Source organism: Ursus maritimus, unplaced genomic scaffold (assembly GCF_017311325.1).
Source record: "Ursus maritimus isolate PB19 unplaced genomic scaffold, ASM1731132v1 scaffold_2, whole genome shotgun sequence".
In the NCBI taxonomy this organism is placed as follows: domain Eukaryota; kingdom Metazoa; phylum Chordata; class Mammalia; order Carnivora; family Ursidae; genus Ursus; species Ursus maritimus.
The window spans coordinates 37,056,749-37,079,126 of NW_024424452.1; the positions used below are offsets into that span (position 1 = coordinate 37,056,749).

The window sequence follows — 22,378 nt, forward strand, 5'->3', positions numbered from 1 at the left end:
CCCTCCTCCCAACACAGCTACCCCTTCCCAAGTGCTGCCCCCTCGTCCTGGGTCACACCCTACCTCCCTCAGGTGAGACCTGATGCTGAGGCCCCTGACAAAGGCGTCGCCAAAGGTGATGGGCTCTTCCCCGGTCAGCATTTTGAAGATGGATGTTTTCCCAGCTCCGTTGATGCCAAGAAGGCCAAAGCACTCCCCGGCTTGAACAGTGAAGGAGATCTTGTTCACAGCCAGCGGGGGCACCTTCTTAGCATAGACCTGAGATACCCAAGACAGAAGGTGTGCAGTGAGGAGGCTGGGGGCTGGGTTGGGTGCTGGCTGCCCTCGGGGCCCAAGGGCTTGGAGTGGCCAGGCTTCCTTTCACTCGCAGCAGGGTTAGGGAGTTTGCTCTCCTCCTTCTATCCCTGCAAACGGAGAGCCCGGTTCTCCAGGATAAGCCTCTTCCCTTCAGTCCTCCAAGCAAACAAAACCCCTTGATGTTGCCTGAGTTGTTTGTTGGTTGGTTTGTTTAAGCCACCAGTGACTCTAGGGAAACAAAGAATAAGAACTTAGAAACTGAGGGAAAATGTTACAAAGCTCCTGGATGTTTGAAGGGTCTCTCTATAAAATTCTGGCTGGAGCTCTGTGGCTGACTAACCAGGCTCGGTTTGAGCTTTCGGAGCCGCCTGCCACCCTCCCAACCAGAAACTCCCCCCAAAACTGCCTTCTAGATCCCGGAGAGGATAAGCCAGTCGTGTCCATCCCCAAGGCTTCCAGCCTCTTGGGATTCGTGGCTCTGGCCCTCCCGCCTTACAGGGGCCCCCCGGAGAGGCGTGGAGGGCTCAGGCCCTAACTCTTGCCTTTGGGCACTTTGGGGGCAAACAGGCTTGGGTGTGATTTGTTCACAGAGGACGCCTCCCCGCCTGTGTGTCTCCAGGGCAGCGCTGCTCGCACTACACGGGGCCGGGCCGGGAGAGCTAGCAGCCACGTCTGGAGCTCCCGGCAGCTGCTTCCTTACGAAAGGCCCACCAGAGGAGTGGTCTTTGCTTTTTGAGGCACGTCTGACTTTACCTTTGACACTTCTCTAAGAACCAGTGGGTTTTCCTCTCGCAGCTTTTCCAAGTAAGTCTCCACCATCTCTGCCTCCTGTGCCACATCTTGGTCCACGGGCACGGCCGCTGCTTCGTGCGTCACCACGTGCTTTCCGGAGACAAAGGTGGGAGGTGTGAGTCCCTGCCGGTGTGAGGGCAGGGGAGGAGGCCGAGCGAGTGCGGGCCTCACGCACACACCACCACCCCTTTCTCAGGGGCGACCAGGGTCTGGCGGACCCGGAAACGTCACGTGGTATTGGCTTTTGAGGAAAATTAAAAGACTTGAAGCCTGGGGATATCAAGGCAAAACAAGTGAATCTTCTACAGAATTTCCTTGGGGGGCTTTTGCCTCTGGAAGACATTCAGACCAAGAGCTGACAGAACAGACCCTTCTCCCTTCGGGCTCCTGGCTGACGGGGCGGGGGAAGAGGTGTTCCAGAAAGGTGACTGGTCTTAGGAAATCCGGGGTCTCATTCCTAACTCAGCTCACCAGGGTCACAGGGGCCAAGCTAATCCTTGGCCTCCCCGTCCCTCCAGGTCCCTGGGGGCCCCTCCCCCACCCCGGGCACGTGCTGTCACCCCTCTCCCCTGGGGGGGGATGAGATGGTCAGATGCTGGAAGTCAAGGCCACTCCCAACCATGAACTGTCGAGCCAGCCCATGGACCCGAGTTCCAGAGTTACACGCTGACCCACTTACCGATTGTCGCTTCCTGTTGAGGTCAGAAAACCTGGCTTTCAGCTCCCACAAGACGTTGGTTTCAATGAGGAAGAGCAGCATGAGGTACACAGACCCCGAGATGGCCAGGGCCGTCAGATACTTCCCCATCCCCAGAGACTCCCAGGCGTAGATGCTCTCCTGGATCGTGTGTCCCTCTGCTATCGGGGAGGAAGCACATGTTACCAACCTCGGGCTGGCTTCCCAGCCTTTGCTCACCTCTTCTGTCCAGCCAGTGAGTGAACCCGTCCTCCAGCAAATGCCGTTGAAGCCACACGCGAGCATCCTCAGTGCTGTTACCATGTCCCAGCAGGTGGTAAACATGGAGACTGTTTTGTTTCTCTTGCTACAACCCACGTTCTGTACAAATAACGTGGTGAAGTCAGTGACTTCACCCTGTCCTATGACAGTGTTTTAAAATGCAAGATTTTTATATGATCGGTTCTCCGAACAGTTGTCAGTCACCTGCAGCTTCAACAGTCTTGTCGCAACATCCGGGAGCCTCTAGTCCCCTCTCTGTAATCTCATCTGCCTTCACATTTACCCTTTAAATACACGTATTTTAAAATTATGCCATAAATACAGAGTCATAGGAAAAAAGGGACATGTGTGAGGGAGAACAGAAAAGTTCCCCTCCACTCCCCCAAGCTGTTGTTAGGGTTTGTGTCCAACCCTTCTACCCTTTCTAGACATGAACTTTTAAGATACAGACAGAATGGGGGTGCCTGGGTGGCTCAGTCGTTAAGCGTCTGCCTTTGGCTCAGGGCGTGATCCCAGAGTCCTGGGATCGAGCCCCACGTCAGGCTCCTCTGCTGGGAGCCTGCTTCTTCCTCTCCCACTCCCCCTGCTTGTGTTCCCTCTCTCGCTGGCTGTCTCTGTCAAATAAATAAATAAAATCTTTAAAAAAAAGATATGAACAGAATGATACTATGCATAATTTTCTCCAATTTGCTAGTGTCATTTAATAATCTATAATGGACAGTGACTGTCTCAGGACACACAGATCAGAATAATAAAGGTCTCTGGCAAGGTGACTACGTGGACAATTATACAAGCTAGTATTATTTTAAGTTGGGTTTGTAACTCTGCTTGTGGTTTTCTCCGTGACTGAAGAAACTAATGCAGAAAACAATTATTGGTCTATGTCTCTGGATACACAATACACAATAATTGAAGGGAGTGGGGACGCGACTGCATGGGAGCAGTTTCTATGTTACCGAGTCAGGCTGATACAAATTCCAATTAGAATGTGACAACCTGAGGGTGTTAATGTAATCCCCATGGTAACCACAAAGAAAGTAGCTCTAGAATGTCCACAGAAGGAAACAAGAAAGGCCTAGGAGGTTTCATGTGAGGTTCCTAGAGTGGTGGAGTTCATAGACACAGCAAGGGAAGTGGTGGGTGCCAGGGGCTGGGGGACGGGGACGCAGGTACAACAGTGTGATTGTGCTTAATGCCATTGACCTGTACGCTCAGAAATGGTTAAAATGGTAAACTTCATATACATTTTACCACAGTTTTAAAAAATGAATAATTTAGGGGCGCCTGGGGGGCTCAGTCAGTTGAGCATCTGACTTTTGGTTTCAGCTCAGGTTGTGATCTTGGGGTTGGGGGATTGAGCCCCGTGTCAGGCTCCACATGCAGCATAGAGTCTGCTTGAGATTCTCTCCCTCTGCCTGCCCCCTGCTCACTCGCTCTCTTTCTCTTGAAGAAAAAAAAGAATTTTAATAGGTGTCAGAGAGAATGTGGACAAATTGGAACCCTCCTACATCGCTGGCAAAATGTAAAATGGTACAGCCGCTGTGGAAAACAATCTGGTGGTTCCTCGAGAGGTGAAACACAAGTCATTCCTAGGTGTGTGGTCAAGAGAACAGAAGACACGTTCACAGAAGAACCTGTACGTGACCCCCACAGCAGCGTTGTTCATAACTACCAACAGGTGGGGGCAGCCTGCATGCCCATCACCCGATGAACAGATAAACTGTGGTCCGTCCACACAGTGGCGTATCATTCAGCCACAAAAAGGGAATGAGGCTCTGACTCCTGCTGCAACGTCGATGAAGCTTGAAAACATGATTCCGAGTGAGAGAGGCAGACATGAAGGACCAGAACAGGCAAGTCCACAGACAGAAAACAGGCCTGGTGGTCACCAGGGGCTGGGGGAGGGGCGATGGGGGAAAGACTGTGAACGGACGATGCTTCTTCTGGGGCTGATAGAAACGTTCTGGAATTGGATTGTGGCGATGCGTTCACAGCCTTGTGAACAAACCCAAACCTGCTGAGGTGTATCCTGTCAAGGGGAGAATTTCCATGTGCAATACTCACAAATTTGATTACACTCCGAATAGTTCAGGTTCCTGGTTTTGCATAACTTGTGGATCCCGTAGTTGTAGTATAAGTTGAAGAGGGCCATTCCCAGGCAGTGGCCCGGGAGCAGGAGGAATGTGCGGTCCAAGGAGTCCGACACTGTGCTGTAGCCCAGCTCTGCAAAGGGGACAGAAAGTACTGACTCACTTGCAGGCAGAAAAGGGCGCAGCCCCTGGCACACGTCACTCTCCCGGGCCCCAGGCCAAAGACCTGGTTCCCCCTTGGCGGTCATTCAACCTCCATGCCGTACACACTTTCCTTTGGGCCATGTCGTTTTACTTCTTTCCAATCGCTCGTGCAGACAAATCCCAAACAGCTGTGTTTGGGAAAACCAGCGAGAGCATGGCCGCCGTATGGAGTGCGTCTGTGGAAGGGGTGGGCTGAGACGCGGGAGGGAGATGAGGTTCACCAGGGAGCTGGGGCCAGACAGCAGCGTCTGGTGGGCCAGCTGTGGGGTTGTCTGAGCATCCCTACGGGAGCTGAGAAGGACACAGTCCCCGCCTAGATCGTCTGTGGGGACAAAGCCATCATTTGCAGATGCTCGACGCCACCATGGACCTGGAAAGGCCACGAGAATCAGCCAAAGTGCCGTGAGACACAGTAGCAAAGTCAGTAAATTGGCTGGTTGTGAACTAAATATACAGAAACTGGGGCGTCTTAGAGGTTAAGAGAAGCCAATTTTTAGATTCGCGTTATATTACGAAGTGAAGAAATGCCAAACGAGGTTGTTTGGCAAGAAAGTGAGGCATCTGTATTTAAAATAATTTAAACGTTTATTTACATCAAATAAACACAAGTGCTCTGCAAAGGAAATATTCTACTGATCAGCCGCTCATAAGAGAACGAACCCGGGGTGCGGCGGACAGGGCCAGTGACACGACTGCGCCCCTGAGCCCTCACCCACTGCACCGGCAGCAGCAGCACACATTCACGGCTCCTGCTTGACTGCCTGCCTTCTTCCTTTCTGGTTCCTACCCCGGCATTGCTCAAAGCCTGGGGCGAGGTCATGAACCCCCCGAATCTCGCCCTCCGCAACAGGTGGCCGTTCTCCGCCACACGCCGGGGCCGGACCCGCTCCTCTCTGGGTCCTGTGCCTTCTTTGTTGCTTTGCTCCTTCCCTTTGCTGGCCCACGTCTCTCCGTGGACTTTCCAAGGAGACGCGGTGGGTTGCGTTCCCCTTGGTGTGGCTGAACTTGCCTTCATTCTGTTCTTCTGCTCGCTCGATAATTGAATGGTGCCTAGAGCTTGTCCTCTGGGAAGCATCTGGGTGTAAGGTCTGGACCCTTCTCCCCTCAGCGTCGGACATCTCATGGATCCCTTCAGCCTCGAGCTTGGTTTGTTTGCGACTCTGGAAGATCTTGCTGGTGATTTCCTCATGTCCGCTTTCTGTTTGTGGAGCGCTTCTCAGGGGTCGGGGCTGCAGCTCCTGGACCCTCTCTCAGCACCTGCCCGCCCCTGCCTCCCCTGCTTCCTCCTGTCTTTCTGCTCTACTTTCTGGGAGGTCGACAGGCGGCGTCTTCCACCCCTTCTGCTAAGTGTTTATTTGGCAGTCAGCTTGCTCTTGCTCTCAGAGTTGGTGTTTTTTTTTCCTGGTAGAATTCTGTTGTTTAATGGACGCCGTCTTTTCCAGCACGGTGGTTCTGTGCCCTGCATTTCCCCGTCTTCCATATTTGGTGGTCTGCTTTGATGTCTCTTCCGTGGCTGCCATCTTCGTGTTCGGTGACCTCTGTCTATCCACAGAAACAAAAGAGGTGCCGGGAGGGGATCGCTAGCTTTGTGCATGGGCACGGGCAACATTTTGGGCAGGGGACCAGGCAGAATGTGTAGGTCTTGTGTGCAGGCAAGTTCGGTTCACCCAGAGGAGGGGCCTCTGCCGTCCGGCGAGCCTGCCTGTGTGCTGTGTGCTTCCCGAGGGGACAGGAACAGGGGCAGACTGTTGTCAGCCCTGCCTTCACTCCCCAGCTCCTGGGTCCCGAGCCTCCCCAGGATTCTGTGGAGCTAAGTTAGGTCCTTGCTCCGCCATTTCCCCCTCCAAATGCATTTCAGAGGCCAATGCGTCTTCATCATGAACTCGTCCGTTTTTATTTCCTTTTCTATTATTTTAGTGGTGTCTCAGAAAAAGGAGAGCTCAGATTTAGCTTTGTATTCTTGACTCTGTCCTGCCATGGTGACAGCATCCTGATGAGGCCCCTGGGGCGAGTGTATAGAGGCCAAAGTGTCCTAACGGTGTCCTTTCTCAGGAGGTGGGGGTGGGGTGCACACAGGAACCAACAGGGTTCCCCCAGGCCACAGCTTCGTGCCTTGTCCCAGCCTCCTTCCCCCGTGACTTCTAAGTGGGAGGGTGCCTCCTCCAAGCGGGAGAGGGGTCTCGGTCCTTGTTGTTGCCGTGTAGGAGGGCAGAGAAGACAGGGCATGAAGCGATCTAAGAAGAAATGGATCCCAGAAAGGTCAAGGGAGCCAGAGAGAATGTCCAGAGATCTATGTGGCCTGGCTTGGTCATTCTCTCTGAGAGCTCTGTCCCCATCAGAGTCCTTCAGTGTCCTTGGACTTGCAGGTACTTGTCTCTCTGGGGTGGGGTTGGGTGGTAGAGGAGAAGAGAAAGGTAGGAATCCTTAGATTCTTTCTGGAGACGAGGGCAGCATTGCTCAGAGTGATTCCCTGGCCTGCCCACGTTGGGATCACCTGGGGTGTGTCTTGAAATGCTGACCCGTGAGGACTGCGGGGTTAGGGTTCCCTTAGGACGCGTCTTTGCTAACCCCTTTCCTCTGTCTGCAGCATGCTTTTTGCTCTGTTCCCATCATAAAGCCAAAATGCTGTTGCTTTTTTGATCTGCTCGGATGAAAACAATTCCACCTCCCAAATTCCACAGGTGGTATGCATGAGAACTAGGAAGGGCGCCACGAAGTGCAGACCACGAGACCAGTACTACATGCTCAGTCAAGATGGCTAAGAATACACGCACGGCCAGTCCTTTAGGAGACAGAACGGCTCCTAAGACCAAGACAGAGGGAGCTATTCACATATTCTTAGGTAGAGACAACAAGAAAAACCCAAAAGCCAATTTAAAGGAGGTGGTTGGTGTCCAAGTAAATGGAGAAGAGAATCACAGAGGCAGAAACGAACGTGTGTATCCAACCCGATGCAGAGGGAGATGCAGCCTAGACACGAAGACGTCAGCGTCAAGGTGCACAGTATGAATGATGGCCTGCTCCCCAGCGCTTTGACCCTAACTGCGCACTCCCCAGACAGCCCCTCCCAACCTGGGCTTATTGATAGTCTCACTAGCTTCTTTTTTAACGGAGGAATCATTTATTTCAATGAAACGCATGATCATAAGTGGACAACTTGATGAATTTTGATAAACGTCTATGCCCGTGTAACTAACACCTCGCTCAAGATGCAGAGTAGGTTCAGGAGGTTCCGTGGGGTCCCTGTTTAGTCAGCCCCTCTCCCCGAAACCCAGAGGCCACCGCCGTCCTGACTTTCTGTCACCAGGGTTTGTCCTATCAGTGGGGTCAGGTGTCCATCCGCATGCCTGCGTGTGTGCGCCAGGCGCTTTGTTCCCTGTCTGCTGCTGAGCGTAACCCGCGGGAGGAACGTAGCCAGCACGTCTCTCCGCTCTCCTGGAGATGTGTGTTTGGGACACGGTTTAGGGCTCTTGAGGAGATGGCTGAGGACAGTCTCACGGAAGGGGGTGCGCCTTGCATGGCTGTGAGCGGAAGCACGAAAGGTGTGTGTAGCTAGGACAGTCCTCACCTTTTTCGCTTGTGATGGAGACGAGGATGAGGGGGCCGAGGCTCAAGAAGGTGAGTATGATGATGAGCTTGACGAAGGCACCGCCTTCATAGTGGAAGCAGAAGCTGCTGAGGTAGACGAGGGGGACGCTGGCCCAGCTGTAGAGCGCGAACGCTAGCAGGACGGCCGGGGCGCTGTCCTGGTGCGTGAAGGCTTCCTCCTGGTGGTACAGAAACACCACCTGGGGAAAGAGGCAGAGTTTGGAAGAGTCACTAAGAGTGGGTGCTGAGGATTGGAGAGAGGACACGACGATTCCAACTTTAAGAATAAGTTTGCGGCACAGGTGCTCCCTGTGCTTCCTCGTCTCGCTGTGCAGATGGCGGCTCTGCCCGGCGAGTCAGCACCGTGCAGTCAGGGGCTCAGCAACCATTACAGAACACAGAGCAAAGGGGACATGACCTGTCCCGCACAGACTGTCACAATCCGATAGCTGCCCCCTCGGTGCCCTGCTGAGCTATTTCCGGCTATGAACACACATCCTCCGTGTGCTGCCTGTTCCTAGCTGTGGCAGCAGTCACGGGGATGCCAGATTGGGGATCCTCACGGGCGGGGACCTTTTCCCCAGAGTCAGTGACGGAGTCACGCCCTGGGTGAACTGGCAGCCTAGACTTCCGGTCCTTCGTGGGGTCTCCTTGAGGCAAATCCCCCGTGATGTGCATGGGGGCAGTCCCAGCACCATGCAGCCCTCACCAGCAGCAGCAGACCGTTGATGAGGGAGGTGATGAGGTCCCACAGCAGCGCCGACAGCCAGAAAGTAGCCACGTAAATGCCGCTGGTGAACTGGATGTGCTTGGCCTTCGAGGATCGCTCTTTGACTGTCAAGATGGAAAATGAGCTGGACAGGAAAGCTATTCCGAAAAGCAAGTTGATAATGAGGAAGTGCGCTTTTGGGCCCCTGCGACAGGACACGGAGAGAGAGGGAGGAAGCGGTTTAAGCAGAGCTGCTCACAGGAGCGGTCCTCTGCAGGCAGGATTTGTCGTTACAAAGAGAAGCAAACACGAAGGGGCAGGTGGTCGAGCCGCACTGTGGACGGGAAGGCTTTGCCGGGGGAAGGGCAGTCGCACTTACTGATACAAGATGTCCTCCGAGACCTCCAGGGCCGACCGGGGTTGAGGGTGGTTGACGACTGTGATGGAGGCTCTGGCCCCGGACAGCAGCTTGAAGAGAAAGTTGTCCACGAGCGCCAGTGCCACGGCGGGGGAGTGGTACGCCTGGTTGTTGAATAGTGCCGTCACCGTGGTGTGGTTCCCCGAGTCTTCAAAGGAAGCCGCCACGACATATTTGTAATCAAAGCCCTCAGGCTCCTCCTCTGCCTTTTGCAGGAGGAGGTCTTCCACTGAGCCTGCGAGAGAGCAGAGTGTCCCAGAGCTGTGCACCTCGTCCCCGGACCCCAGCCCCATCTGAAAGGGGGCTCCTCCGGACGTGGCTGCGCCCTCACTTCCAGGGACCCCTGTGCCTGCAGGGCCGCCTCCTGCCCGGGCCCCACAGCTCTGGGGCCACTCTAAAACCTCCCTTATGTTTATGGGAGCAGTGGGAAAAAAGGAGAGAAGTCTAGTCATCTTTCCATCTGTCTATCCCCTGCCCTCTCCAGGGCCTTGACCTTTGCCAGGACTGTGTGGCAAAGGCAGTCCCTCCTGTGTGCGTGGAAGGCGACACGTGGTCGCACTGCACCTCACCAAACCACCGCCAGTGGCCCTCACTGCCCCCACACACGGCCTGCAGCACTCAGTCACCCTCCAAACCCAGCTCACGTCCTCGGGTCCTTGCCACCCCTGAGGACCCACTGTTCCCCGTGCTTACAAACGCTGTCCTTGTGGTTTGGAATGTTCTCCAGTTCTCTTCCCCTTCTGCCAGTCAGCTCAGGCTCTCACCCTGTAGCCACTGTGCCCCCCTCCGAGGCTGAGCTATGTCCCCGCAATCCCTCGGCGCTGCCACCGTTCCGACTGTCACTTTGCACCACAACTGTCTTCACTTCCCCTCCAACCCCTGGGCGAGGGACTCACCACGGGCTGGTAGCAACACTGTTCTTCACTGTGCTCTCAGTGCACAGCACCACATAAACACACGACCCACCTAGAACTCCCTAGAGCTCGGGGGTCTTAGGCACTGGAAGGGACTGCCCATCCCAGAGACAGCGGTAACCATGCTGCTGGCAGGATGCTTGCTCGCTCACTCGGTTCCCGGAGGAGGCGAGATTTCTCCTTCCCCCCATCTTGCCACACCATGTTCCACATTTGATCTCTTTATTTTAAAAAGCGAATACTTTACAATTTGATTTCTAGTCCAAATGACTCATGCAATATAATTTTTAAATCCGAATAATTATGCAAGACTCACAATGACAAATGGCAATGGCCTGGCCTGCCCTTTGCCGTCCCCCAGTGCCTGCTCCCTGGGAGCACCCTCTCTCACGCTGGTCAGCTGGCGTTTCTCCAGACTGCTAAATGGCACATGTACCTATTGATGTACTATTATGGAAACAAGGCCTTTCTTCTCTTACCCGCAACCCGTACAGGCTCCCCTCCTCTGCCCTCCCCTGGAGCACATCATAAAGTTGGTTAAATCAGTTCACAGCTGAACCAAGTGGTATGTTACGCTGTGTTTCCTTTTTTGTACAACCTCCCTGCCAGAGTTAAGGTCCTTCCTTTTCTTTCTTTCTTTCTTTTTTTTAGAGATGTATTTATTTTTAGATACAGAGAGAGAGTGCGAGTGTGCATGTGAGCGGGGTGGGGGAGCAGAGGGAGAGGGAAAATCTCCAGCAGGCTCCACACCCAGCATGGAGCCTGACTGGGACTCAATCTCACGACCCTGAGATCGTGACCTGAGCTGAAATCAAGAGTCAGACGCTCAACCTGAGCTACCCAGGTGCCCCATGTCCGTCCTTCTCACATTTGCTTAGCGCGCTCTACATCTGTCACCAAACCCCCGATACACGATAGACGTGTAAATCTCTCAGGATATGTCTGACACATCAGATAATTTATCAGTTTCATTTTTTGGACATGCCCAAGTCCCCAGAAAGACATGGCCTGGTTTCATTTCTGGGCATCCTCCCTTTCCTGTCATCTGGGGGGTTAAAGAAGTTTTTCTGAGACTTCTGGCTGTTCGCCTGACTTCAGGGAGCATCGCGTGGCCCCAAAGGATGGGGCGTCCCCACAGGGAGCAACGTGCCCGCAGCACACCCGGTTTGCCAGAGCCTCGGACTTACTCAGGGTCTCCAGAGGGATCTGCTCCTCAGACACAAGCATGTTTGTAAAATATTCCGAAAGCCGAGGACCCAGCCTGGAATTGGGAGAAATATAGAATGGGACAATGGTTTGCCCGTATGTTTTTAGGGTCAATTCCAGTGGGACCTCGTCCATGCGCCTTTCCAAGTTGAGGAAGGCAAGGCTGAAGATGGTGATCCCCAGAGGCGCCAGGATCTGTATCGTCAGCATCAACATCCAGTTGCGCCAAGAGTAGGTGACCCTTTTCAGGAACATGGCATAGAACTGTTGGCAGATAAGGCTGAGCTGCAATAGAAACAGGGGGCACCCCATTAGCAAGGCCACGGAGAGGAGCCGCCGGACCCACGCCCAGCTGCGCGCTCTCACACGGGGCTTAACATTTTGATGATGTTCAGAATTTGCTGCGAGTAAAAATTCTTTGATCCAGTGATTTGATTGACATTTAACAGCAGAAAAAGAAGCCATAGATTGGAAAGATCTGGAAGAGTAGCCTAAACAGATAGCAAATGTAAGTATGATGCCATTTTTTTAAATCTACCAGATTATCTGTCGGTGAGGATGTGGGGAAAATACCACTGCTGGAGTTTTAATTTGGTACAACTTTTTTAGAAAACAAATTAGCTGGAGAAATACAATCTAATTTAATATTCATATGGTCTTTTAACTTAGAAATTCCACTTCTGGTGATGCATCCTGCAGGTACCCGAGCACGCGTCCCCTGCGGCCCGGACAGTAATTGTGAAGGGTGTGGTCATGTGCGCTGGGGACCAAAACATGTAGGTGGGCCTGGGGTGGGAGACGCTGGGGGTCAGCACCGTGGGCCCCCATGCCGCTTCTCACTGGTGCAGCCGGAACGAGGGCAGGGAGAGGCCGCAACTCGTCCACCTGGAGCCTTTGTGGGGACAGGCTTGGTGGTCAGGTCTGAGTCAGGCATTCCTATGTTCCTGGCCCCAAATACCAACAAATCCCTGAAAGTCTCTACCAAGCAACCCCGAAATTCCCCGCACTGGACATGATGAAGGCACATTCACCCCAAACATTCCTCAAAAGGCACTGCTCTCAACTCGTCTGAGGTTGTACCCTGAGAACTACTTCCTGGGAAGTCTCCAGAAGCAAAACTTGGCCAAGCGGAGCCCAGGTGAGCCTCCTGCTGGAACCTGGAGAAGAGCCCCCTGTACAGGGGAGGCAGCTGGCCTCGATAACCCTTCTCCTTTCAAATGTGATTCGAGATTATGAAACAATGGAATCAGTCTCTTCCCTAACCCATGATAACCAGTCTCAGTGTTTTACGGTCATGTCTTGTGGATGGCCAAATTGAGACCATTTTGTAAAGATGCACATCAGGAATTTTTTTTCGGCAATGGAGGAACATGATAGGTTATCCAAATATTTCATAAGGATGTTTAAAAAAATCTTAAACTCCAGGTGATCTAATATGTGATCTGTTTCACAGTGAAAGATGGAAAAGGAAGATTAAACATGCTTTTGTGGCCAGTAGACTTTTATTCTTTCTTGTTCTTGGTGAGAGGAAGGGCTAAGACCTTTCCTGTGACCTTTCCTGTGACCTTTGCTGGTACTTTCCTCCACTGGGTTAATCCTGGTCAGGAAACACTAGGATGTTGCCTTTGAACTAGAGCCGAGAGCCTGGCATTGCTGAAACCTAGCGGGGGGGCCTGTCCTTTATGCTGAAAATCTGCACATTTTTTTTCTCAAGCCCCTGTGAAAGGCTGACCTGCACTTTGTGACAGAAGAATGGCGTGATTCTAAGAACTGAACCCAGATCTGCCCTCTTGCATGCATTTGAAATCCTTGCTCACCCCAGTGTTCAGCTGGATTGGCAGGCCCGACCGTATTGAGAAGATCCTGGAGTGAATGCGTTTAATCCTGCTGATAGGGACTCTTCGTTGGGACTGCATCAAGGGGATCTTGAGGGCTTGGGTATCTGTGTTGGTGTCTGACAACTTGTTAACCCTAAACCAGGCCGAAACAAAGAGAAATGCAAATTCACAAAAATCACAACTGACTTCAGTTTGTTTGGATTTAAAGAGTCTTAAACAGGCCCTGAGTAAATACTGAATTAACTGAATATTGAATTTACCGACCAGGGGCTTTTCCAAAGAACTGAGGCGACGTTTGCATGAATAGATTCCATTGTATTCCCTGAAAGATGCCATATGCAAATTAAGACAAAAATGAAATATCATTTAATATCTATGTTATGAGCAAAATCGTCAATTATAACTTGTAGCCTTGCTGACCCTCTAGGCACAGGCCGAGTAAACTGCAGCCCGGGGCCAAATCTAGCCCAAGGCCTTGTTTTCTGTTTGGTCCTGAGCTCAGAATGGATTTTACATTTTTAAATGGTTACGTGTTAGATAGTTATCTAATCATGTACATATTCTCCTTGATTATGCCCCTGAGTCTACAATAGCCTAGAATGCGTCCTCTCTGGCCTTCCAAGAAAAAGTTGGCCGAACCCTGCTTGAGGCAAAAAGACGCTCTCATTGCTGACAACAAACCGTTAAGAAGTCAAGAAACATATCTTTATTCATAGTCTTCGGGTCAGGGAATTTGTCACCACAAACTAGTCCAGTACATCGTGGCTCGTTTTCCCTGTAGCAGAGTTGGGTAAAAGACGGTGTGTTTGTTGGTGTCCACGATAGGCTGAGGCACAGATTATCCCCAAACTGAACAGCTCGAAACAACCATAAGGGTTCATTCTCTCCCACAGTTGCTGAACTGGGTGGCGCCATCTCAGGGTGTGTGTTGAGGCTGCTGGCGGGCGGCGGGCCAGGGCTGCAGTGGTCTGAAGGCGGGGCTGGGGCCGGAGGGTCTGCTTCCCAGACAGTGCCCTCCCATGGCCTGTTTCACAGCTAGCTCTCCAAGTGAGGTTCTGAGAAGAATGTTGGTTCTAATGAACATTCATGATCAGGGTAAACATGAGATAACAAAGACGTGTGTCATAACTTCACTCATTCATCCTGGGGGGAGCAATGCTGTTGTTGAGTTGAATGATACTTTTTTTAATACTGGAAGGATGTTTCTGCAAGTTTTTGTGCCCTTCTTAACGAAATGGCTCCAGAGACACTTCTAAACTTACTTTGCATTATTAACGTTTTCTCCATGACTTTCTCAGTCTACCCTAATTTGTAGCGTGTACCAAGTTCTGTGGTATAGGTAGTCTCACCGTGGTTGATTTCAAACCATCGACACAACACACCCATCACGCAGATGTGGTGGATGTAAATAACCTCAAGAGCACTGGTAACAGTAGAATGTGGCCAAATCAGGAGGAGAAGAAGTCTTGTGTGTCACCATTTGTAATATTGTAATTTATCATAAATACGTATTTGGTCTTCATTCCGGTCCTGGCACCGGGCTCCTCAAACACTTGTAACTTCCTAAGTGGTGACAGTGGTTAAGGTGTGTTTTGTTGTGCGAACGACGTGACTTTCGGAAAGCACGTGAGGATGGGGGCCGGTTGCCAGGAGAACCATCCATGTCGTGGCCAAGTTGGAACTCTCAGGCCCACCTCCCAGCCTCCTGGGAGGCGACAGGGGCTGGAGATTGAGTTTAAGCACAAGTGGCCAACGATTTAATCCATCAACCATACATAGGCAATGAAGCCTCCGTAAAACCCCAAATGGGCAGGATTCAGAGGGTTTCCAGGTTGGTGAGCACGTGGAGGTGTGGGGACCAAGGCACCCTCAGAGCACATGGACGCTTCAGACCCTGTCCCTGTGTATGTGTTCATCTGGATCTGGTATCGTATCCTTATAGTAAACTGGTAACTGTAAGAGTGTTTCTCTGAGCTCTGTGAGCCGTTTTAGCAAATGGATCAAAGAGGGAGTGGTGGGAACGTCCAGTCTATAGCCGCTGGGTCAAAAGCCCACGTGACCACCTGGACTTGGGACTGGGGTCTGGAGTTGGGAGTTGGGGGCAGTCTTGCAGGCCTGAGCCCTTAACCTGGGGGATCTGATGCGAGTCTTCCAGATAGATGGTGTCAGGATGGAGTTATCTGCTTGGTGATGTGGGAAAAAAACCACACTCTGGAATGGATATCACATGTACCACTGTTTTTCCCCATGAAATCATAAGTTTATGCAATTTAATTTTTAATAATTGCTATGTTTAACTGGCTCACACAATTCTTGATAGTTTAATGATTGGCTCTCGCGAGCCAATATGAGCCAGCTCCAGGATAGGTCTTGGAAGGAGCCGCAGTTGCTGCCTGGGGCTGCCTGAGTACCTTCACGAGACAGTAGCTGGCTTCTCCCAGACTGAGCGAGAGCAGGGCTACCGTATCTTTTGTGACCTAGCTTCATGAGTCACAGAGTCAGTTCTGCAAAATCTTGCTGCGTCTACGGGTCAGCGGTATTTACAGTGAGACGGGTGAGGCTGGAGTGAGCAGCCTGGGACTTGCTCCCATGGACAGTGCGCCCTGGAGGTCCTCCCGGCCTTTGCCGAGGCTCTGCTTCTGCTCTGGATGGTTTCTCCTTGACTTTTCCAGGCTTCCTCCTTTCTTTAGCCCTTCTACACATTGGGGGATATTAATGACAGTTACCAGGATTTGTGGGCCTCTCGTCAGGACTTCCGCTGGTGCCTGAGGTGGGTGTGTAGGGAGAGTCGGGCGTCACGGGGCACTTCGCCACGGTATTTTCTTTGGCCCCATGAAATTTCATGGCATAGGTTGTATTTTTTAATTTTTCGTCCTCATTTGGTTTCTGCTAGTAGGGTTTTTTTTTTTCTATTTAAAAAAATAAGAGTGTCATTTATTAAGACTGAATTTCAGGGAGGGAGGGAGGGAGGGGATTTTTCTACAGTGGGAGGCTGGCGAACACCACACCACACTTTCTTCAGACATCAGGTGATAGGCTTCTGCAGACAGAGTACGAGCTCCTCGGAGAGCTTCCACATGCAGTAGACGGTGTCTGACTGGCCCCCCGAATCTCTACCTCCTGGTGTTGGCCCTGTCCTAACCTCCCAGTTTTATTGCGATATAACTGACAAATACCATGGTGTGTTTCAGGTGTCCATATATGCTGTGGAGTGATCCCCACAGTGAGTTCAGTTACTGTCCACCACCTCACAGCGTTGCAACAGCTTTTCCTTGTGGTGAGAGCTTTTACCATTTACTCTCTGAACAGCTGTCCAATACCAATACAGTGCTATGGACTGCAGTCATCATGCTGCACGTGACCCCCCAGAACTCACTCTCTGTACGGCTGGAAGTTTGTGCCTTTCGACCCCCATCACCTAATTCCCCCACCACCTGCCTCCGGTGACCCCACAGCTGTTCTCTGCTTCTAGGAGTCTGTCTGTTTGTTTGGTTTTTAGATTCCACATCTAAGTGAGATCATACAGTGTGTGTTTTTCTCTGACTTATTTCATCGAGCACAATGCCCTCAGGGACCACCTGTGTTGTTGCCGATAGTAGGATTGTCCTTCTTTTTAATGGCTGAACGGTGTTCTCTTGTGGGGGTGGTGTGTGCGCTCACTGGGTACAAACTTTCTAGTTTGATACAGTCCTACTTGTTTGTTTTTGCTTTTGTTGCTTGTGCTAATCTCTTCCCCTTGATTGTAAGCTGGACTTAGTGTCTCACTTGCTTTTTTTTTTTTTTTTAAGATTTTATCTATTTGTTTATGAGAGAGAGAGAGAGCAGGGTGAGGTGCAGAGGGAGAGAGGGGGACAAGCGGACTCCATGCTGAACGTGGAGCCCGACATGGGGCTCAGTCTCGTGACGCCAAGATCATGACCTGAGCCAAAACCAAGAGTCCGACGCTTGGCTGACTGTGCCACCCAGGCGCCCCCAGATAATTTTTTTTTTAAAGATGCCAAAGATTTGTACACCACAGATATAACTGGACCTGGCTGCTGTATGCAAAAGACGGCACCCAGCAACTGAGGAACGAGCATTCTTTTGTAAAATCGGAATGTAACCTGAGCCACAGACATAAGTATTTTGGAGGAAGGAGGCTATACAGGGTATATGCTAGGACCAGAGTGAAATTAGGTCAGAAATCAACTACATTAACAAAACAAGGCAAAATAAAACAAGAGAACAGTTTTTTAAAAAATCTCCATGAATTTGGAAATTAAGAAACACAGTTCTAAGTAAGCCACAGGTCAGAGCAGAAACCGCATGGAAAAATAAACATATTTGTAACTCAATGGTAATGAAAATACTACATACCAGAAAACAGAGACGCAGGCAGGTGAAGCTCAGAGGGAGATTTATATCGCTATACATTCCCCTCACCAGGAGAGGACATCCCTCCTCTCTACTTCCAGTCGGCATTATGCTCAAGACCCTACCAGTGAGATAAGCAAGTGGAAGGCATGAAGACTGGGAAATAAGAAGTAGAACTTCTTTACATGACATGATGGTTATACACAAAATACTAAGGAAATCAACCCCAAACTGTTTGAATAAGTGAATAAATTATATCTCTAGATATAAATAATACAGAGTGACTTCTAGATCTGCCACAACTGATTGGAAACAAAATTTAGGAATCCATTTCCATGCCTTCAAAAACTATGAAATACGTAGGAGTAAGTTTCACAAAAGATATGCAGAACTTCTGGAAACGGCAAAATATGGCCGATAAAAATGAGAAATGATCTCCCAAGTAAACGAAGCTATGTGTAATATGTATGGATTGGAAGGATGAATGTTTGAAAGATGGCCATTCTCCCCAAATTAATCTGTAGATTCAATTTAGTACCAGTCATGTTCCCAGCAGGTGAAAAAAAACAGACTTTATAGTTAGACAGTTTTAGGTTTACAGAAAAACTGAGCAGAAAGCACAGAATTCCCTTGTATCTGTTCTACCCCTGCTCCTGTTTTCCCTGTTGTTAACGGCTCGCATTCACATGGTGTTGCCTGTTGTAACCAATGAATGAGTTTTCCAGCAGGGTCTTTTTTTCAAAATAGAAATTGATGAGTTTAAATTTAAATTTACATGTCAACACAGACGACCTATAATGGCCAAAACAATCTTCAAAAAATAGACCCGGAAGAACCATCTACTACCTGACTTGAAGACATCCTACAGAGCTCCAGGAATCACAGTGGTGTGGGACTGGCGTGGGACAGACAGCTGGTTCAGTGGGACACAATAGGGGTGTAGAAATTGACATACACAGTTGACTGATTTTGAAGGCATCCAAACAATTTGGTATGGAAGGAAGTCTCTTCCCCAGATAGTTCCATCGTGACTGGATACCCACATGCAAGAAAATGAACCTCAACTTCTTGTCACACACAAGTTAACACAGGTTAACCCCAAAGTTAATGCCAGGTGGGCCTCGGATCTAATGCAGAAGCTAAAATGGTCAAGTTCCTGAACAAAAGGTAGCAGAATGACTTTGTGACCTAAGGGTGGGCTCTGAGAATAGGAAGAGGGAAGCCGCAGGCCGGGCAGAAAATGCCCCTGACAAAGGACTTGTATCCAGAATAGATGAGAACTCGGTAATAAAACTGAGCTGTAGCCTCGATATTTGTGCACCTTTCGGTACGTCTGTTGTACTTTGATAAAGACGTAATTGTTAGAACTCAGTGGAAGTGTTGAACTGAGGATCGGACACGGCTGAAGAGAGAAGAGGCGACCTGGGTGATACATCGGAGGATATTATCAAGCTCGCGGCTCTGGGAGGCAAGGGCTGGGAAAGGTGAAAAAGAAGAGAAAACTCACATAGCACAGACAACGAGAAGATCTAAGCCCTGTCCTCCGGGGAGAGAACACTGAGCAGCAGAGAGGCCGCGGGAGCGCGTGGCGGCGGACGCTGTGGAACTCACGGCAGGCATTCCGTCGGGGGCCGGAAGTCCACCAGACATCAAGCAGGATAAGTAAAAAGAAAACAGAACCCAGAGAGACTGTGGTTAAGGGGCATAATTCCGAAGCAAAGGGTGGCCAGATTTCTTTCAAAGGAAGAAGTGGTAAACCTACAGCTCACTTTCAGCAGCAAGAGTGGAGACTGGGAAATGGTATCTTCAGCACATTGATGGGAAGTAACTCTGAATCTGGTGACAGCCTCCTTCCAAAATTAGAGAGCTAAAACCATTTCCAGACCAAAACCGAACAAAACCCCAGAAACAAAAACACAAGTGTGTTTGGCCCCTGCATAAAAATGCTAACGGGCGCTGTGGAGAGCGTCCTGTGGGCAGGACGGTTATCGGAGAAGTAAGAGGAACGCACCCAGTACACGCACATGAGTTTAAGCGACCACTGGCGTTCTCAACAGTAGCATGGTTCTGTGTACAAGCTGGTGAGGGTGGGATGCGCGTGCCCCGAGGTCTCAGCGTGTTCCTGGAGCAAAGTAAAGCTACTACCTCACTCGGCACATTGACAGGCTGCATACGTGTCTCAGGATCTACGCTGACCGCTAACGTCATTCGGCAAGAACGTAGAATTTCCCACTAGCGTGGGGAGGAAAATATAGAAGGAGGAAAAATACCCCAAAAGGGGGGAGAGAAAAAGCCACGTGGACTAGTAGAAAATATAAGATAAAATATACAATTAAATGTATCATTAATAACACTCGTAAAGAGCCTGCATGTTGCAGGAAACAGACAGATACTGCCAGCTTGGATCCTCACTCTCTGGCCTTGTTGGGCCTTCTGGGTGGCTCCTCTAGAGAGCCCCATCGTGACCCTCCTAGAAGGAAGCCCGCCGGCCTGCTTCCTGACACTCACGTAGCTCAGTGGATCCATCAGCCCACCCCGGAGCTGGACGTAGTCAGCCTCCCTCATTGGTTAAACCAGCGAGTCTTGGTCATCGGTTACTCACAGTCCACAGCATCCCAGGTGATACAGTGTCCGCTTGGTTTGTTTTTCCCTCCTGGAAAGTGATACTGTATTCAACACTTTCTCTGTTGAGCAGTATCAGCATCACTGGAGGTGCCCTGAGGAGGAGCCAAGCCCTGGACAGGGGTTAGATGCAGGACCCTCAGGCCCCCTCTACTGTAAGACCCTCGGGGTCTGCAGTGTCACCCTTGCTTACCGAATGAAGACCTCCTCCATGGTGGTGACCGCGGCCCCAAAGCTGGCGATCCCCAGCTCTACCTGCCTCAGTTCCAGCTCGGTAAATAGAGAGGGAAACCTGCAAGGGAAGAGTGGTTTTATTCCTCACAGGAGGAAGGGGACCCCTCGCTGTCACCCTGGCTTTCCACAGGGCAAACAGTGGGGGCTGGGGAGGTCTCAATCTTGTCACTCCCAAGCTGCAGCCCTCTGAACGTGAGCAGCGAGGGTGACAGAATTTACTCCAGAACGTTCCTGGGACGAAAAATGTCACACACACCTCGTAAATAATTCATCTCTTTCATACTATTTTTGGAGTGCTTACCAAGGGCCAGGGACCATTCCCAGCCCTTTTCCACGTATGAACTCCGTCAGTTGTCTCAACAGCTCTTTGAAGACAGTGCTGAAAGGCTAAGTAACTTCCCCAAGATCACACAGCCACATGTAGCAAGACCAGGAGGCAAACTCAGCTGCTCTCTCCAAAGACAGTGAGTGCTCTTTTTTTTCCCCTATTGTTCCTCTAAATGAGGAAAGGAGCTAATTCTCAACAGCCTGCTAATCTCCAACCCTTTCTTAGGCATGCCTTCCATTTTTTTTTTAGCTGAATGAATCATGGCTTTTTGTGTGACATGAAGGAATCCACAATCCCCTACCTTGCAGCCCAGGGTCAAGCCCAACAAGGTGCCTTTAAATAAGCTGTTCGCACGCCGGACGCCCCGGAGAGGCCGCACCAGGTGCGGGACGGTGGGTAAGGGTGTGGGAGGCGCCCTGAGTCCCGACTCTGCCACTTGCGGGTTGTGTGACTAGGGCTAGATCTTCCCTGTCCCCAGCTCTCCTCATCGGTGTGATAGACACTACCTCACGCACCGGGGGAGCTGCACGTGAGGACGCGCGGCGGAGTAGCCGGCCCGTGCTGTGTGCTCGGTGGTCCCATCTTCAGTGCTCAGTACCTTGCTCTTCAGTCTCCCATGACTGAAATCATGCTCATCGATGGCGGCTGTCTTGCAACAAGGTTTACGTGTTGTAAAATGCCTTGTTCGCATCCCAACCAAGAGGTAGACCTTCCCATCACCCTGCAAAGTGCTCTCCCGCCCCTTTCAGATGATTCCTCTCCTGCCCATTGATTGACATTTGGACGGAAGTGATGGGGGTTGGGTCAGAGGAAGCCTGCAGGCTCTGGGTGGCTTCTCCAGGACTCCTGAGCCACCATTGAAGCCGCCATGACCTACAGGACTTGGTAGACGCTCTGATCAATGGTTCCGGCTGGGCCCAGCCTTCCCGAAATCCCACCGAGGCCCCAGGCCTGGGGGCCAAGCCGTCTTGGCGCCTGGAACCCCCAGGTAAGTCCACTCGGTGGCTCTTATTTTACTACAGACTTTGTGTTTCTGTCCACGCTCCAGATGTTGGTAACAGAGGCACACCGCCCTTCCAGTGAGTGGGGTGCTGCTCCCGTCTCTATTTTTTGAAAGATTGGGGTGATTTATTTCCTCAGCGACTGATAGGGCCTGGAATTTTCTTTTCGGTGACATTTGCCATTGCAAATTCGATTTCATCAATAGATGTGTGATTAAATTCGGATTCTTCTCTTTCACTTTGTGTCAGTCTGAGTAGGTTGTGTTTTTCAAGGAATCAGTCCATTTCATCTACAGTGTCCAGTTTGTGGTATTTTCTCACGGCTGTTGTAACCCTGTGCTCAGTGTGTATGGTGGTCTTCTCATTCCAGATGCTGGTTCTTGGATTTCTTCTTTTTTTCTTTGATGGCTTTGACAGGGGCTTATCACTCTTATTAATATTTGTAATAAACAATATCTGGCTATTTTAGTCTTCTCGATACTTTTTGTTTCTTTTTCCATCATTTGCTCTCTTCACATTTATTATTTCTTTTCTACTCGGTACTGTGCACTTCACTTTCTCTCTGCTTTTTCTCCCTCCCTCAGCTGGAAACGCAGGTCGTTGGTTTTAAGCTTTCTTCTTCCCTAACGTAAGTGTTTCAAAGCTGTGTGTTTCCCTCCAGGCACCGCTTTGGCAGCATCTGAACATTTCGGATCTGTCGTGTTTTCATCACCGTCCAATTCAGAACCGTTTCTAATTCCTCTTTGACCCATAAGCTGTTCAGAAGTGTAGTGTTGAATTTCCAAATATTTGTGGATTTTCTAAGTATCTTTGTGTAATCAAGTGC

General features: G+C 50.7%; 1 protein-coding gene across 1 annotated transcript in view; it reads right to left on the reverse strand.

Annotated features, from left to right (window-relative positions):
- LOC103668787 (ATP-binding cassette sub-family A member 17-like) overlaps window positions 1-22,378 on the reverse strand; it is a 49,732-nt gene that overhangs the window by 12,108 nt on the left and 15,246 nt on the right. The window contains exons 10-19 of the mRNA XM_040634450.1: window positions 20,183-20,281; window positions 12,994-13,147; window positions 11,158-11,461; window positions 9,018-9,291; window positions 8,639-8,843; window positions 7,910-8,129; window positions 4,112-4,270; window positions 1,769-1,947; window positions 1,051-1,179; window positions 64-258 (exon numbers count right to left, since the gene is read on the reverse strand). Coding sequence (XP_040490384.1) covers window positions 64-258; window positions 1,051-1,179; window positions 1,769-1,947; window positions 4,112-4,270; window positions 7,910-8,129; window positions 8,639-8,843; window positions 9,018-9,291; window positions 11,158-11,461; window positions 12,994-13,147; window positions 20,183-20,281 — 1,918 coding nt within the window. The remainder of the gene's footprint in view (window positions 1-63; window positions 259-1,050; window positions 1,180-1,768; window positions 1,948-4,111; window positions 4,271-7,909; window positions 8,130-8,638; window positions 8,844-9,017; window positions 9,292-11,157; window positions 11,462-12,993; window positions 13,148-20,182; window positions 20,282-22,378) is intronic.